Here is a 17,989-nt window from a genome sequence, read left to right on the forward strand (position 1 = left end):
TCACGTTCGAGCAAATTTATCATGTTTCATCATTTCGTTTTCCTCGCCATACTAAATATACGTATGCAATTCGTTTTTATTTATTAAACAATTTGTGTTTTCAGTTGCAAAAACTACGACAATTTTCTTAGAATTTAACGCTAAACAAAAATTAACGGTTTGAACAATTAGGAATTCCAGTGTCATAAAACAGCAATAAAGCTTTATTTTCAATTCCTACGTTATAAAGTGTCATTCCTCCCACGTCCACTGCCAATGGCCCAGTTCTCTCTTTTACCGCAGACTGCACGTAGTAATTGTTGTTTGTTATCACTCATCACACTGATTGCCGTCTACAGATCTCATGAATTGAGCCGGCGAAAAGAGGCACGTCATTACTCGTTCCTGCAAACCGACATCAAACAAACTTCATCGCGAGCAATGATTCCGCAAAAAGCTTGCTAGTTCTAAAGAAAACGAGCAAACGTCTAGGAATGCAATTCCCCAACGAGTTTGAGCGATTCAGTTTAAGATTCGAAGATTGTCGGTTAAAATTGTTGAAATTGTGACGGAGGCATCAAATAGCGAGTAATTTCGTTATAACTTCATTCGCTGAATTTTGAGGAATTGAAATTAAATTTTTAAGAAAATTAAAAATATAAATATTTATAATACAAGAGAGGTAAATAAGAGATAAGAAGGTTCATTGAAGTCAAAAGTTGTTGTCAAACTTGAACGCATGATATCAAAGTCAACCTTTCTGTCTGAGTCTCATTGCGGAAGTTTGTTTGACACGATGCTGCAAGTTCTCCGAACCGATCGTTGAAATTTTTATTCTTATCCACGTAAAAATAGTAGTGAACTCTCTAACTGAAACGTTTTAATTATGACGCTAATAAACAAAGGATTTAGATAATCGTGACGGAAAGGAAAATCGTTATTTTACGAATTTGTGACGAAATACATTGAAATTGTCATATGACGAATGAGAAGAATCAAATGCGCCTGTTATCGCACGATTAACAATTTCTAAGTAAAAGAAAAATGAGCAAGCATTGTAAAATGTTACAAATAGAAGACTGGTACCGGTAAGTTCATTATCGTAACGATAAGTTAACACTTTTTTGTTGCACACACGATGATCTGCAACGCGTCATCGATTTTACAATAACCTGGTTTAACTTCGTAAATAAACCTACGATTTGTTATTACCTAACATCGAATATCACTTTCAATAAACATTTGCTCTTCGGGGATAAGAGCCGATTCATAATTAATAATATATTTTCTCCTCCGCGTTATTTCATCGAAACTAACTATTCCATTCAAGAGCGTGCAGAGATCGTTGTACCGATCGCAACTTGATTAACGAGAATTTAGAACGAGAAAATTTTCCCTTCGAAACTAATCCTGAAGCAAAAAAGAAAAAAAAAAACTCAAAGCAAGGATCAAAGCTTAGCGAGAAACGTAGAGTACGGTATCACGAGGGAAAATTGTTGAAAATTGTTGGCCTCACTTCGATTCTATTGCCCTTGGCGAAGCGCAAGGAGCAAGGGTATGCAAGGATGCCGAAGACACGTCCAGGATACGCATAGTGGGGATCGCCGGTTAGGATGGAGAAGGAACGGCGAAGGGGCGGCCAGTAGCGTTGTCAGAAGTGTCAGAAGGAAGTGTCGCGCCGGTTCGAGCTCTCGTCAACCCGTCAGTCGCGAAAAGGAAGCGAGTCGTGGCGATTCGCGCGCCTCGCGCACCAATCTCACGTTCACAGCGCTTGTCGGCGTCGCGGTGTTCACCTGTCAGTTGATCGAGTCTTATCTAACAGCGGTCTGCCGATGCGCCACGTGCGCAATGGGTATGATGGGAATGTTCAAGTGGCTTAGAAAGTAAGTTTCATCGAATTCGTTTCTTTTCTTTCTTCTTCCTTTCCTCTTTCTCTTTAACTTTTAATCAAAATAATTTTGGTGATGTCGTGTCACGTATCGTACGATTAGTTTAAACATTAGAATTATCCACCGATAATGTGTATCTGAATGTATATCGTAAAGATCAACACTAACTTTTTATCTGTGTGTATTCGAGTCGTAATTAAAAATAAAAAGTCAGAAATAATTTTACCGGTTTTTTAGAGTGAAGGTAAAATAAATTTGGAAAACTTTGAATTTTTATGTCTATACTTTGAAATTTTGTTAACTGGAGATTAATTTGTATTAATTTTAATTGTCACGTGGTGTGTTGTTCCATTGACAGTCACGAATTTTGCGAAATTTTAAATTATTTCAAATTTCGTTTCTTCGCACGATGTACATGTAATACACGTACAGTTTACATCACGCACGCGCACACATACACACGCGTGTACATATACGTTTTCATTTCTTCGCATACTGCTTAAACAAATGATTTTTATTCACAATCACAAGATTCAATGGCAGAATGAAAGATCAAACGTACATATCTTTTTTTAAACCGCAACATAATTTGCAACATAATCATTTATTGCTTCATTGCAAAAAAAACGACACCAAAGGTCAGTTTCTTCCATTATATATATATATATATATTTTTCCATTTCAGCTAACGTTACTTAAAACAATCTGTCTTCGAACGTTCAGATAACGATCATGATACTCGACTTTTAATTCTTTATTTTCCTTAACGTAATCGCATGGTAAATTGGCAACCTGATAAGATTTTTTTTAAATGGTAATAAACGAAAGATAAAATTATTGCAACCACAACCACTCGAGGAATATTTATCGATTTACAAACGTTACATTTGCTTATTTTCTTCCTATTAATTCTCTTTTATACAATATTATTATATTGATTTTACCATAAGTTAAATAACTAATCTTTGGAGCGCGATGTTTTAAAAATATTCAAAGCATGTTTACACGCTTTTGACTTTCGCAACACGCCATCACACATTAAAGAGTCGAATGTTAATTAGAATATTAAGTGGATTAAACCTAAGTCGAATATTAATTGGTATAACAGAGTGGATTAGTAATCATTCGATCTTTCTTTCTTTTTTTTTTTTTTTTTCATAAAACAATATTTCGAAAATTGTCTTGGAAATGTTTAAATTGTTTGCAAAACAAAGTCGTTCATTTTTCATCTGTTGAAAAGAAACGTTTATTTAAAGAACAGAATAGTGTCATTGAACGTATATAGTGTATAAAGCTATAACGGTTGAATTGTTAATGTCACACTTGTTAATACGTCGCAATCTTCGATGTTTACAGATGCTTGTCTTAAAGAGTTTTGAAGAGTAATTATTATACAATTTTTGTTATAATCCATGGATATTACGATCTCTTGTAACACTTATTTGCTACGAGAATGGAAAATTCTAAACCATCCCTCTTTTTCTTTTTTTTTTTCTATCATTGAAAAGTAATCATTTTTGAATCATTGAGTTTTCTCTAATTTAAGAGAATTAAAAACAAACTATGCAAAAGTTGCGGAGGGAAATTAATGCGGAAATAAATTTATCAGAGATATAATTTACGAATCGTAGCTATAACTTCATCCCAAAATCGCAATAAATTTGTTTTCGAACGGAGAATATACGTTGTACAATGTCAAGGAAAACAGAATCAACCTTCAAGATAAAAACAAATTTGTAACGCAATAGACTATCTAGGGGAGAATCAGTTCATCATATTTCTCAAACATTCTACGAATTTTCGAATTTATTTATCACATACCGAGTATTTTCTTTCTGTATTAATTACTTCTACGAATTTTACGTTACGAGTGGTTGTCGTGTAACGTAACATCCACGATTTTCGTAGAATGTAGTATATGAAACTGTGTGAAAAGGGCGAACAAATAAATATTAAAGTTATTCAAAATTTTTCCCAAATTTCATTATTGACTATCAATTGAAATCGTTGAGTAACGATCACGTCAGTTTAGATCAAGCTTAGGACGCTTAATTTTCATTCGTATTCTGTATCGTACGTGGTAAATCTATCATTGATAGTTTGTATCACGTCAAGTCGAGAATACAAATTGAATAGAATTGAATATCGTTAGAATTTTTTTCCAATGTTCTTGTATGTTTCTTGTATTTTTCTTTTCTTTTCTTTTTTTTTTTAACTCGTTAGTAGAAAAGGTGAAACAGAAAGGTGGAAACAATTGATACAAATATAACGGTAAATTTTGGTATTGCAAGTTCTCGTCAGTTGTTGTCGCATAGGCCGAATGTACGGCAGGAAACGGTGTTCAACAAAGTGAGACTTTGCATTGTTCGAAAACACCGGTAACAAATGAACACCCACTTCTTTCACTGCGTTACAACAATGAATATGATAATTACGATTACTAAACGTATCACGCGTGTGATACTTTATAACAATTGTTCTATGCTCCAACTTGCATTTGAATAAAATGATCCACTTTTATGTAACGTTACGGAAATTCTTCCGACAGAACAGTACCCTTTACGAGGCGAGAAATCGAATTAATAATAATGGAAAAATAAATTTTCATTTTCCATGTATCTGATTGTGAGAATCTAATGATTTTTGCGAAGAAAGCAACGTTGAAAAAAAACTATATTGGTGTGAAATTTGTTTCAATTCTTTAATTAAATGCTAGGTATAATTTTATTCTAATCAATACTTTGCAACGAATGCAATTTATTTTTATTGATTGAATTTAAAAATAAGGGTAGAATGTCTTCGCGTTAATTCCCAAACGTTTCACGTGTGATATCGCGTTTCCGGGAAATATAATGAAAACAGCGATGAAAATTCATTTTGCTAAAAGTTGTAAAATCATGTAAAGTAATTAAGTAATTAATTAGAATATTTTGATTATTCGAAATTCATTAGAGGAATATCCGATAAAATCTTCCATCTCGTTTATATAAATATAAATATATAGAGAGATCTCTGAAATTAATACTCGATTCGAAGAAGTCAAGTTCAATTTTGTATTTATTATTTTGTAATTTCTGGAAGGAATCTGCAAGAATATTCATCTTTGCTTCCGATCATTATTTCGAAGGGAATAAATTTGAAAAATAATCACATATTTACTGTATTTAATTTCATCAAAATCTACTACATTATACACCTGTGCAATAATAAATTTGTATACAGGTCGATTTGCCACGATATCAATATAAATAATTAATACTCTATTTAATTTTTAACTATCCAAAAAATAAAAAACGTTAAACTCAAGAAAAAACCTGTGCAACGATAAATCTCCATACAGGTCCATTTATTGGCAATATCAATATCTCTGTTCCTATCGTAATAAATATTTAAATTATCATTGAAATACATTTAATTATATAACACTATAAAATTGACACTTGTGATCGTTGCAGATTCCAGTCACTCTCGATCATGCGACGACATTTCGTTCAAGTCATGCAAAAATCAAGCATTTCTCGCGCTCGCAATGACACACACGTTACGCATGCCGCACGCTAACACTTCTTTTTCTCGCTTTTCGGTTTTATTTATTATCAAGCGACGAACGTCACGAACTCGGTAACCTTCACCTATAACGCAACTCGTCGACAAGGGAATTATATACGCTTTATCATAGACGTCGCTGCAACCGGTTCCCCTGCTCTAAAATATTCAGACAATTTGCGGTGAAACGACGATCTAAAACGACAGTGTCCGTCACCGCTGGTGCAATCGCGGAACTGTTTGCTGCGTCGAATTTATTTAGCGAATTGTGCTTTCCGATATCGAATTTTTCACGCAATTCTACGATGCTTGTATCGCGTTCCACGAAGGTACGACAGTAAAAGTTTTTATTCGGGATAAATTGATTTTGATATTGGATTGAAGACGTTAATTACACAAGTATAATTAATATACCGTTTTATACGATTCTGTGAACGTTTATGCTAATTGAAATATTTATTTTGCGACTTGGATGAGAAGGATTCTTTAGAATTTAAGAAGGATAAATGCGTTTCGAAATCGAAATTTTATCCGATATATAAAATATAACATCGAGTACGCGCACTTGAAATATCCGTGAAGGCCATTACTCTACAAAATCTCGCGGAGCTAATGTTCTGTGAAGTTGAAATTCCTTGGATCGATGTTCTTTGGAATTCCTATGCCAAGCATTTCGTTATTTTGCGAAAACTATTTTACCAGTTTAGTTAGCCGAAGGAAAGCTGTGATACGAAATATTTCACATAATTTTGAACAAAGTTAAAAATTCTACAGTGTCGGTATTCCTCGAAACAAATTCCATCGAGCTGTTGTTCCGTACAGTTGGAATTCAATGTAGTTAGTGATCCAAAAAATTAACATCCTGTTAGATCATCAGCCAACCGTGCACGCGTGCTCAAATCGAAAGTAAAAATAAACTCATTTTGATACAACATTTTCAAAAACACGTAGATATTTCATTCTTCGCGATGGAATAAAAATCGAACGAAAGACAATAAAATCAGCAACAAGAGTAAGAGTTCGATATTAATGAATAAAATGTTCAATCGGGACAAGGATGACCGCGCAAAAATACGAAATCAAACGGATTTCTCCGTTTAGTACTCCGTTTACTTTTTGCTTTGTGAAAATGTCCCGAAAATGTTCCAACCGTATCGAAGACACGGGTTAATTACGCTCGAAAAAGAACGGAGTCTTTTGTACAGTTTGGAGGCGGGCACAGGTAGACCGTTACCTTAGCATCAACGCAGCTTTGCAACAACGTAACGATGCCCATTCTCTTAGCTAAATAATCATACACCAGTAAATGATATAAATATGATTATATACACGAACTGTTTTTTTACGCAATATCATTGTAAAACGAATGATTTACCTTATTTATTATCGAGTATTCTAGATAAAATAGGAAATATTTTACAGTTCAATATTGAGGTAGCATTAATGGAATATCGTAGAAATGAAATTGGAATGATAATTAAATTTTTAGATTTTTTAGTACTGTTATTATTGTTGTTGTTATTATATTCATTATTATTATTTTAAAAAGATTAAGATGTAAAATTGTTCAAAATGAGTTCAGCGTATTTACTTTTCTTTGCGTTTATTCTAATGTTTATTCTTTAGCGTTGATCGCGAAAAAAATTCACAAATTATCTTATTTCACATTGCATAATTGCTGGTAATGAAACTGTGACGATGTAGATCTGAGAATAGCGGCAGGTCAGTTCTTGCTTCACGAGCACATAATAAAGATTTATTAAGCATACTGTACTCTGTTTTCTCTGTTAATATTAATTACGTCGTGCTATCAACGAGGATTGCATAGAAACCTCTACAATATCAATTTAAAGAGCAAAATTAAAATATCTTATTTCCTATTCGTTAATTGTCATGTAAGATATTTTAAAAAATCATATTATATTAGATTTTCTTAAATACAAAATAATAATTATGTAATAGAACTTATATTTTAACAAAAGATAAAAAATAATATAAAACTAATATTACTTGTTTATTATTTTTTCTATTATTCGATATTATTTTTAATGCATAAATTTTGTTTAATGTCCTAAGTTGCATAAGTTGATAATAAATATTTATGAAATTTATCTACTTTTCATTTGAATCTCTTTTACGTAATAAATTAAATCTGAAAATTAATGTTATATGTTTTAAATTGTTATTTTTAAGATTTTTTAACTAAAAAAAAAAAAGATTTTTAAATCATTATTATATATATTATATATATAATAATTTTATAATTAAACATTATAATCTTATTAGTGAACTACTTATAATTGAAGAAAAATTATAACTACTCATCTAGTTTACTAGTACAAGAAATGTGAAATGCGGCCATAGGATATGGTATTTACATTTGATTTTCTTATTTTATCCTGATTGATCTGGATCTCATGTGAACAAAATATGTATCTAGCACATATTTTCAGTTACACGATACGTTTCTTATCCCATGAAATTCATTTTTAAAATTCTACGATTATCATCGTGTATCTATGGATTCTGAAATTTTTTTCATTTAATATACTTTCCTCGATTCCAACGAAGATTATTATCAAATCAAGTGATCATCAACCAAGCCAATAACTTCTTGCTAATGTTTTGGTATCCTTCTTAACGAACCCACGTTGCTATTTAACATTAATTAAGTGAATATATTCAAATGAATTGAATCGCGGAAATGTACTACTTTTACACTACTAGCATTCGCACCCGTTAGTTAGATTATAGTTTATCAGATTGTGTTATCATTACCACTATTATCATTATCTTCCTGATTTCACCGGCACAGAAATAGAAATAAAAATTAATTATTTTGTAAATCGTGCACGTTGTTACCATTCTTATATTGAATTTCAAAGAAGCGCGATATAAAATCCTTATTATCAACTTCAAGATAAAGTGTATCGGTCTTCTTCGAGTATGAATTGGAAAGTTTTAATTATATTTCGTCCTGTGTTCGTCGATAATCATATCGGCTCAACCGAGATAAAACTTACAAGAGATAATATCAATAAAATACTTTATATTATTACTGTAAAGTATGTGATTCCAATACACTTTATACATCGTTCGATTTAATTTTATTATATATTATTTTAATTTCAAATCGATTAAAGAAATGAATTAATTTTTTTTCAGTTTAATTAAATTTATATTTAATTATATTTTATACGATATGAATTAATCAAATTTAAATTAATTAATAACGTGAAATTAAATTTTTTTTATAATTAAACGTGCAATTTATAATTAAAAATATTCTCGTTGAATTTATTTAATATTGTAATAATATAAAATATTATTTATAAAAAACATTATTTCAATGGAATTAAATAAAAGTTAATTAGCGTAAACATTCACAAAACAAAAACAATCCAGTACTATTAGGATCAATTTCAACCATCGGTATAACCATTACGCAGAGTTTAATTGATTGTTCTGGCAATTGGTTGCAGAGATTCTTTAACGAAACTCTGTCTAATACTTTAAATTCAATTGAAGAAATTGCCGTTTACGCTTCATTTCTTCAATTGTAAGTACATTTATTTTCTCTGCAATTTACTTTTTAAAAAATTAATTTCAAATAATACATTTTTAGATAAAAGACAAAATTTTTGTAATAAGTTATTAAATTATATATAAATTCTTTAAATTGAAATTGTAAATATAGATAAAGAATAGGAGGATTCTAGTGAATTCTAATACTGTTAATTTTATCTTTCGATAAATCATGAATCATTCATCTTAAATTACCATGAGATTACGTTACAGTTCATATGTAAAATGAAAAAAAAAACAAACACAGGAAGAAATACAAAATAGGAAAAGAATAATCGTGTCGTTGCTCTACGATCCATGAAAAAGGAATCGGAGAAAGTATAAACAAGTTCATAGAATCTGGAATTTCGCAAGTGAAGAACAGACATAGGCTATTCACTTTCCGCGATGCTTCGTTTTTTCCTAGTCGAGTTGTTCTACTAACCTCCCTAGTTCTTTGAATCGTAACCAAATAAAATTGGTGTATTTTTAATCATTATTTTTTCTCTAAAGAATCTTATTATTATATCAATAATATTATTATATATCGTTTATAATAATTTAATATTTATTTTCTTCGAAAATAACTACATATTAAAAATATCGATATTTTTCTTTACTTATCGATCGAATAAATTCAATGTATCAAATTGTCCGCTTTTTAATTTTTTTTTTTTCAATTATTACAAATTCAATGACATGAATGTACTAAATATTTTTTCAGAGATACCATACGAGATCGAAATGGGTGGAATTTAACACAAAAGCAATATGGCCTGAATAAGTAAGTTATTACATTTGATATTTCCCTAAAATTATCTAATTTTACGCAAATTGCAAAGGTTAATTAAACTATAATGTAAATTACATAAAATACTTATTAGTATAAATTTTTCATGTATATTATTAAATAATAGGAACATATGACAACTTCATTATACGTTCTAAGATACAATACAAACATGTGACACTCGTAAAACAAGTTTTTTATTCAATAAAATGAGTACTCACCATATGCTGTTGCACATATAGCAATCCAAAGGCATTATAATACTTCTATTTTTTTCTCTCGAAAGTATTGGATCGAATTTTATTGCGATGATATTAATAAACTTCACTGAAATAAAAAAATAATTATTGTCATGTTCGATGAAAAATTATGTATTATTGCAATCATTGATCGATAAGAGATATTGGTTAGGATTTCCAAATTTATACTATATTCTTCTTTATATTCATGCAAAAACCCAAAATTCATTCGAATATTATTTAATTATAATAAATGTTGCTTACTTATCAAACACTTTGATATATTTTTAAAAATTTTGCACTATAAAATTTTATTTTATACTGAGAAAGTGACTCGTCAATCACAACACGCTATAACCACTTCTTAAAAATTCAAATTCGCAATGTGCCAATCATAATTCGAGAAATTCAAGCATGACCAATGGCAAATGTCAGTTAATATTTTTATCGATATAAGATCGATGATTCGATCTAATAGAAACACGCGTTACCACCATACCGGTAGTGCCACTATAGAAATAATTTTAAGGGACGTATTAAGTGGACATAGAACAGAGTTCGATTATTTTTATTTTAAAAATGACAGATGGTGTGAAGAATCGACAAGGAATGAAATACAATCGCAGACGTACTGTCAAGTAAGTGTTATATTTTTCGTACGAAAACAATAAACTCTTAACCTATATCATATATATATACATTGTGAAGAAAATTCAAACTGACAGCATCCGCTATAGTTCTGATCAACACATTATCATATTTTATTCTTCGATTGAGATTGCAATGTTTTATAGTTTTTAAACACTACATTATTATTATTCTGACTTTCTATTTACATATATCGATTACACTTTGGTACTGCGTAATGTTAGTATCTTATAAGAATATCAATTGTTTTTCGTTTTATTCTTTGTCATATGTGAAATTTTCGTTTTATGTTGAAAGTAGTGTAAATTTGAAAAGGTTCTCAATTTGTGAATGTGCACAAAAATTAATACAAATATTTTGTATAATATTAATTAACAATATATAACAATATATAATATATAAGTGTGATTTATAATATAAAATGTAGGTTAAAGTACTAATAAATATATATAAAATTAGAAAATCAAGTAAATATAAATCAAATAATTTGATTCTCTCAAATGAAAAGTGTTTCTCAATTAACTTATTTATATGATTAACTAATATGAAATATAATAATTTAATAAAATAGTTAATAGGTTTAAATAGATTAAAGTAGTTATTGAATATAAAATTATATACTGATGAAAATATAAATATTTAAATATTACTTACAATATTTTCATTTCTGATTTTAGCGAGTCTTATCGTAATGCTCTACAAGCTTTCATAGATCGAAGACGATCTTCCAATGACGTGGAGATTGAGACATCGAATAGTCCTGATAAATTAAGAGCCGATCTTTCATCGAAAAATAATAACAATAAATGCGATAATAAATGGAAATCACAAGAATTAAAATCAATTATACCAGGTGTACCACATATAGCAGCTCCTGAAATTTTTGAAATTGGATGGATAGCCGGCACAGAAGATCGATATCTCGAATTAATTTTTGCCGAATGGCAAAATACTCGAGTTTCACTGAAGAGGCATTCACATCCGGAATGCAAAGATGCTGTGAAAGCAGATTTAGATATACTTTCGTATGTACCGATTAATATCGTATAAAATAATGGAATTTTATTGATATTAAATTAATAAAAAAAATTAAAAAATAAATTGTATCTAATAGTAATTTTTGAAAATAATAATATAAAAAATATTAAATTTATATATATTATTTTTAAAATTTTATTTTTTCATAATTTATTTTATTAGCAATTATCTGTATATAGTACTTATTGTTTTTGTTCAGAGAAATTCGACACCCTAACGTGCTATTGTTAATGGCCACCACCTTTACTGACGATCATGGTTTAGTCTCTATTTTTGAATCTGTTGATTGTACCCTCTATCATTATATGCACGATCAGGGTGAACGAATATCCATGCAAGGTATTGCAAAATGTGGGGGAAGACTATCCGATGCTTTAAGACATTCTCATATGCGCGGATATGTGCATACTGCCATCAGTTCGCATTGCGTCTATCTGGCTTCTAATGGTATCATAAAACTAGGTGGATGGGAACTGGCCATGCACATCAACAATGTAAGTGAATATTTAGTTGTTATAATGTATGAAATATCTTAAATATTTCATTCTAACATTAAATTCAACATTTTTTAATGATATTACGTTTTTAAAACTTTATTTTTTACTTATCATCTCAATGAATATTATATATTTATGATATTTAATCAGTTAAAATAAAATCTAGATAGAAGAATAAAATAAAATCATAAATAAAAAATATTGTTTCAAAACATAATTCTTTTCTATTTTCTTGAAAATAATGCAAAATATTTACAAACAAAAATATCGGTATATTATTATTTTGCAATTATATTATAATTTTAATGTGAAACAACTTTCACGAAATTAAAATAAATAATTATTCTTCATTAAATAAATTATCAGGTTATTGTTAATGAAAGGAAGACTCTAATCATAAAGAACAATAAAGGTAAGAAATAATATGTTGAAAGTTGGTTTCACTATTGAAAATTAAATGAACTTATTATTATACTATCTATAAATCGAGAATTTATGAAAAATAATTCACACATTACATAAGTATATTTTTGTCGAAATTTCTGTGAATTGTTTTACAATTCGAAATCTGTATTTAGTATTTTCAACGACTCACACGAGATCTCGTGTAATTATAATTTCGTAAAGTATAGATAGTTAAAATTAAGTCAATGTAGCGTCATATCCGTTTTTTCATTGGCGCACCTAACAGTATTTCGCGGCAGGAAATTGTCAGCGTTGCTTCTCACAAAATGTTCATTTTTGAATAAAATCACCGTACCGTGACATTCTTAATTATATTGAACGACTGAAGCATGGAAATTCACGTAAATCATAGGTAGTATAGATAACTAAATCTGTCGTGTATTATATGTCGTGTATACTATTTTTGAATAGATGATCAAATTAAACACGCATAAGCATATCTACTATTATTTTCATAAACTTTATACTATAATGCATAACTTTATATTTCTTAAAATGTAAAATTTTTATTTTACACAAATATTTTTCTCTTTAATAAAAATAATCAAAAGATTCGTTCGAAAAATTTTTTCAACTTATTAATTATTTTAAAAAATCCATGTATATATGTATATATGTATATGTAATTAGCTTTAAAATCTTATCTTCTATTTTTCATCATATATCTGTTTTTTATTAATTAAATTATTAAAAAATTTTTTCCTATTGTTTCGAATGATGTAGATATGATTTTAATGTTATAATTTATGAAATAAGCATATAAATTAGCAGATAACAAAAGATTGGAATGATGGGAATTAGTGTGCGCCCAATATATGCGCGAAGATTTAGATAAATTCTGCGAATTTTTTGCAATCTACCATATGCTTTCACACCGATTTTTGTGTTTGAGTTTTTTCGCAAACATATTTAATATTGCAATATTCATGTATTATGTAATATATATGAAATAGGAGATATTTTAATATAAATAACAGATGTAATATATTATTGACCCATAGAAAAGATAAAAAATAAATATTATCATTTGTCAAAATCTGTTGTCTAACGTCTTAAATATTTTATAATGCTTTTTTGATTATTTTTTATTTTGTAATTCAACTACAGCCAAAACCAAAGAGAGAATACGAGGAACGTTTACGTGCCGAAGTTTTCCGCTGGCAAGCGCCAGAACTTTTTCATGGTTACGAACCATATAAGGAAAGCGATGTCTATGGATTGGCTTTATTAATTTGGGAAATGTGTACAAGTAAGTATTTAATCAAATTAAATCGATCTTATTCTCGATCATTCTTGAAATTTATTTTATTTATCAAATTTCTTAATGCGTTTCAATCATGTAATCATATAATCTTGAACGAAATTTGAGTATTCGAGGAATTTCATGCACGTAGATTTCTTCACCTGAATCTGAACGATTACGAGATTAACTTTTCAATTAGAAATACCGCCAACCTCTCGATATAAAACTGGTTTAGAACCGATAAGGAAAGGAAATCACATTTGTTGAGATTTTATTTGCTATTAAATAGTTTCAACAGCTGCTTGATTTTCAACATTTTATTTCGTACGATGAAAATATTTTCATCTACTATCATAAATATGTAAAATATTTAAAATTTTTTTGGAAAAAATGGAATTTACAATTGAAAAAATAATTTTCTAATTTTCTATTTGTTTATAAATACAACTAATTTCAGACTTTATAAATAATATATCCTATATATATATTAATATATGTATAGTTTATATAGTTGTATAGATATATATATATATATATATATATCTGTCTATTCTTTAAAATTATTAATTTTTAATAAAAAGATATTGATTTTTAATCTGATAAACAGTGCATGTACCTTGGAATGGATATAATAAGGCAGATGTTGAAAGACAATATGTACATTGGAAACGTGGTGTTATTATGGATTTGTATAATTTCCCACCGTTATTGTATAATTTATTAGAAGCTGGATTGCAGTTAGATGTTAATAAAAGGACATTGGATATGAATAGAATGCGTAGATTTCTTCAAAAGTTAGAGGTATATTATATTATATTATTTTAATCGTAAAAAATCATTTAAATTTAAACTTCAATGAAATATTAAATCTTTATATATCTTACAAATAAATGCTAAATGCTTTATTAAATATATTAATAGAACTAAATATTTTGTATAATTTTTGATTTTTAAAAAAATTTAGATTCTCTTTTAACACCATTTTTATAAAAAAAAATTATAATATTAATATAATATTTTAGCTGCAATACGAGAATGTAGAACCAGTATATATCGATCAGTATATGAATAATAATAATGAGATCTTACAAAAAACTTATATCTTGCAAAAGAAATCTCCTATTTCAAAAAATAAGAAATTATTCAGAAGCCTCTCAACCAAACAATTATCTTATTCCTCAAAAAATGCGGACTCTCCGTCAAAACAACATTTACATTTAAAAAAATCAATGTCCAAACAAACTCTAAATCAAGAATCTCACGATGAAGAAATGGATTTTTTTGTTGACGATATTAAAGGCAACACAAGAAATGATATAAAAAAAAATACGAATATTTTCAACAATTTACATAATAATTGTAAAAAAAGTGACTATCCGACTTATATTAAAAAAATACCGGATATTATTCAGAATGAAGAAGAATCTAATGCAAAAGAAATCTTACAACCATGGAACAGTACATATAAAAAAGTCAAAGCACCACAGGAAATGGGAGAATCAAGAACAACATCTATGTATTCATCGCCATTATTAGAATCCACGGATGATGAATCCTTCAAAGACGCAAGAACTAATTTGAAACAATTAAAAAAAGTATTAGCGAGCAAAAGGGAACATTTTTTCTATGGTAGTGATTCATCACCTGTATCTACAGATATAAGTATGTATGAATTTTTTTTTTATTATACTATTAATATACTATTTCATTATTAGTATTCTATTTTACTATTAATATTCTATTTCATAAATACATGGTAAAAATGATAAAAAAAATTATATTTTTTAAAATTTTTTTATAATTAGGCCCAACCATTAGAGATAAGATATTCACTGAAATAAAAAGCAAGGATTATGAACCACATAAACCAGCTAGTCATAGAACTAGTATAGAGCCAAAATGCAATAAATCTCCCAATCAGTATGATTCGTCTTATTTAAAATCAACATTTCAATCATATCGTAAGGTATGATTTTCTTTAAAACATGAAACATGTTTTAATAATCAATCTAAAATCTATTATATTCTAATATATTATAGATTCCTTATTTACATACGCCTGAAACCATTAAAGATGCAATAATACAACCACAAATATTAAATTCCGATCCTCAAAGCTTTTTCGAAACTTCTTTGTGGAGAAAAGAAAAATTAATTTGTTTATCCAAAATGAGAAGAATTTGTGCTGATGAATCCGTAAGAATTTATATTATTTTATTTTTTAAGATTCTAGAAAAATTATCGTAATGAACTTTATTATATTATAGCCGCGCTATCTCGCACAACAGACAGATGAAAGCGATACTATTTCTGTTGAAACTGTGACCAAAAATCAAACAACAGAATCGATTTCTATTAATAGCGATAATACTTATGTCATAAAAAGTAAAACGGAAGGTAATAATATCTATAATAAAATTAAAATACTTTTTTAACTTTTTTATCTTAGAATAGCAGAAAACTATTGCTACTGCTTAATTATTCTTAAGAAATTGTTCTATTCTATAACTTTTAACATTTTTTTATCTTTAGTGTAACAATTAATCTTTATTATAAAACAATTAGCAACTGAGACAGAAACCAGCCAGGAAGGACTTACACAAGTATCAGAAAATATGAATAATTCTATAACACCTAGTCAAAGTGAACCTTTGCAAATCTTAAAAGACGCTTTAGACAGAGCTACAAAAATTGTTCGTTCTATTACACCAAATACAAATGAATTATGTCAATCTCCTACATTTAGATCCTACCAAGATTTTGAAGTAATAGGGGATAATAATCAAGATAATAAATATATTTTTGAAAATCTATATGACTTACAAGTTAACGATGACAATGAAGAAATTAAAAATATTGAACGATCAATAACGAAAAACAAAACATTTTTGTTTAATGAATCTAATATAGATAACGCAATAATTAACGATGAAACACAAAAAAAACCTAATAACCTTGATGTTAGTATTGCCAGTATTGAAACATGCACTCGTTCATACAATACAACATGTAGCAGAAATTTTATTTGCGAATGTATTGCCGAAGTATCGAATGAATTTAACAATTCGTATAATGATACAATATCGAAAAAAGAAAAGATTGAATCTTCAAATGATGAAATAATTATTATTGAGGATAATGCTAATTCTTTAGAAGTACAAAATGGAATATCTCAGAACAATTATGATACTAAATTGAAAATTAAGGGAAATGAACCAAAATCTATTATAACAAACTTTGATTTAATGTTCATAAATGACACTCCAAACAATAAAAATTGCAAAACATGTTATCAAAGTACTTTACCAAGACGGCGTTCCTTACCAGCAACATTGAGCCAATTGAGAACAATTAACAATTCAGCTTTAGGAAAATTACCTATACGCAGAGGGGTAAACATTTCATTAAATGTTTATATATATATATATATATGTTTTGTTAATTAATAAAAAAGTATGAATAAATTAATAAATATTTTTACCTTTATATTATTACAGGATATTCCAGACAATACAATCGAAGATTTATATATAGACGATGAATTTGGTGATAGTTTAAATGTTAATATGGTTTTGCTACATGAAAATTTACCGATTGACGAGGATTTTTTATCCGAAATATCAAATCTATAGAGTACTATAGAATAATTACCAAATAAGCAATGTTATTTTAATTAAGTTACTAATAATTTATTACATTTTACTTTAAAAAAAAATAAGCAATATTACATAATTATAAAGTTCCAATTTAGTTGGAATACAATACAGATAAATAAATATTACACGTACCTTATATTCATTTTTGAAAAATATTCATATATTTTGCACTTTGACGTGTATCAAAAAGAACATGACTGTATATTTTTATGTTAGATAAGATATATGATCAATTATTATAAAATTCAAATAAAAACAATAATATTTTTTGTGCAAAAGAAGTGTAAATAATAAAGTACATCATTTATATAAAACTTACAAAATAATAAAATACATGGTTTTAATATTATTTTTCCCTTATAATAAATAAATAAATAAATAAATAAATAAATAAATACATATATATATATATTATACATATTTATATATATGTAT

At 28.0% G+C, this 17,989-nt stretch overlaps 1 protein-coding gene and 1 long non-coding RNA gene across 4 annotated transcripts; one reads left to right on the forward strand and one right to left on the reverse strand.

Annotated features, from left to right (window-relative positions):
• The first annotated feature begins 787 nt into the window (after positions 1 to 787).
• On the forward strand, positions 788 to 17,885 carry LOC107999773 (uncharacterized). Of its 3 annotated transcripts, XM_017059794.3 has the most exons (13): positions 791 to 1,067; positions 1,521 to 1,862; positions 9,703 to 9,762; positions 11,333 to 11,680; positions 11,893 to 12,187; positions 13,763 to 13,904; positions 14,506 to 14,699; positions 14,921 to 15,560; positions 15,704 to 15,864; positions 15,939 to 16,094; positions 16,166 to 16,295; positions 16,464 to 17,290; positions 17,396 to 17,885. In XM_017059794.3, exons 1-13 carry the CDS (start codon positions 1,024 to 1,026, stop codon positions 17,528 to 17,530), a joined length of 3,474 nt encoding a protein of 1,157 aa, XP_016915283.2. In that variant the 5' UTR covers positions 791 to 1,023; the 3' UTR covers positions 17,531 to 17,885. The 3 variants fall into 3 exon arrangements, with proteins under 3 accessions (XP_016915284.2, XP_016915283.2, XP_061942754.1); XM_017059795.3 differs by lacking the exon at positions 9,703 to 9,762 and having other exon boundaries at positions 788 to 1,067; XM_062086770.1 differs by lacking the exons at positions 791 to 1,067; positions 1,521 to 1,862 and adding an exon at positions 10,594 to 10,645.
• Positions 5,016 to 8,314, reverse strand: LOC133667521 (uncharacterized). The gene is made up of 2 exons (XR_009833215.1): positions 7,793 to 8,314; positions 5,016 to 7,566 (listed from the first exon to the last, which is right to left on the reverse strand). It is a non-coding gene; the product is annotated as an uncharacterized LOC133667521 (long non-coding RNA).
• Positions 17,886 to 17,989: the final 104 nt, after the last annotated feature.

Source organism: Apis cerana, linkage group LG16, assembly GCF_029169275.1.
Source record: "Apis cerana isolate GH-2021 linkage group LG16, AcerK_1.0, whole genome shotgun sequence".
Classification (NCBI taxonomy): domain Eukaryota; kingdom Metazoa; phylum Arthropoda; class Insecta; order Hymenoptera; family Apidae; genus Apis; species Apis cerana.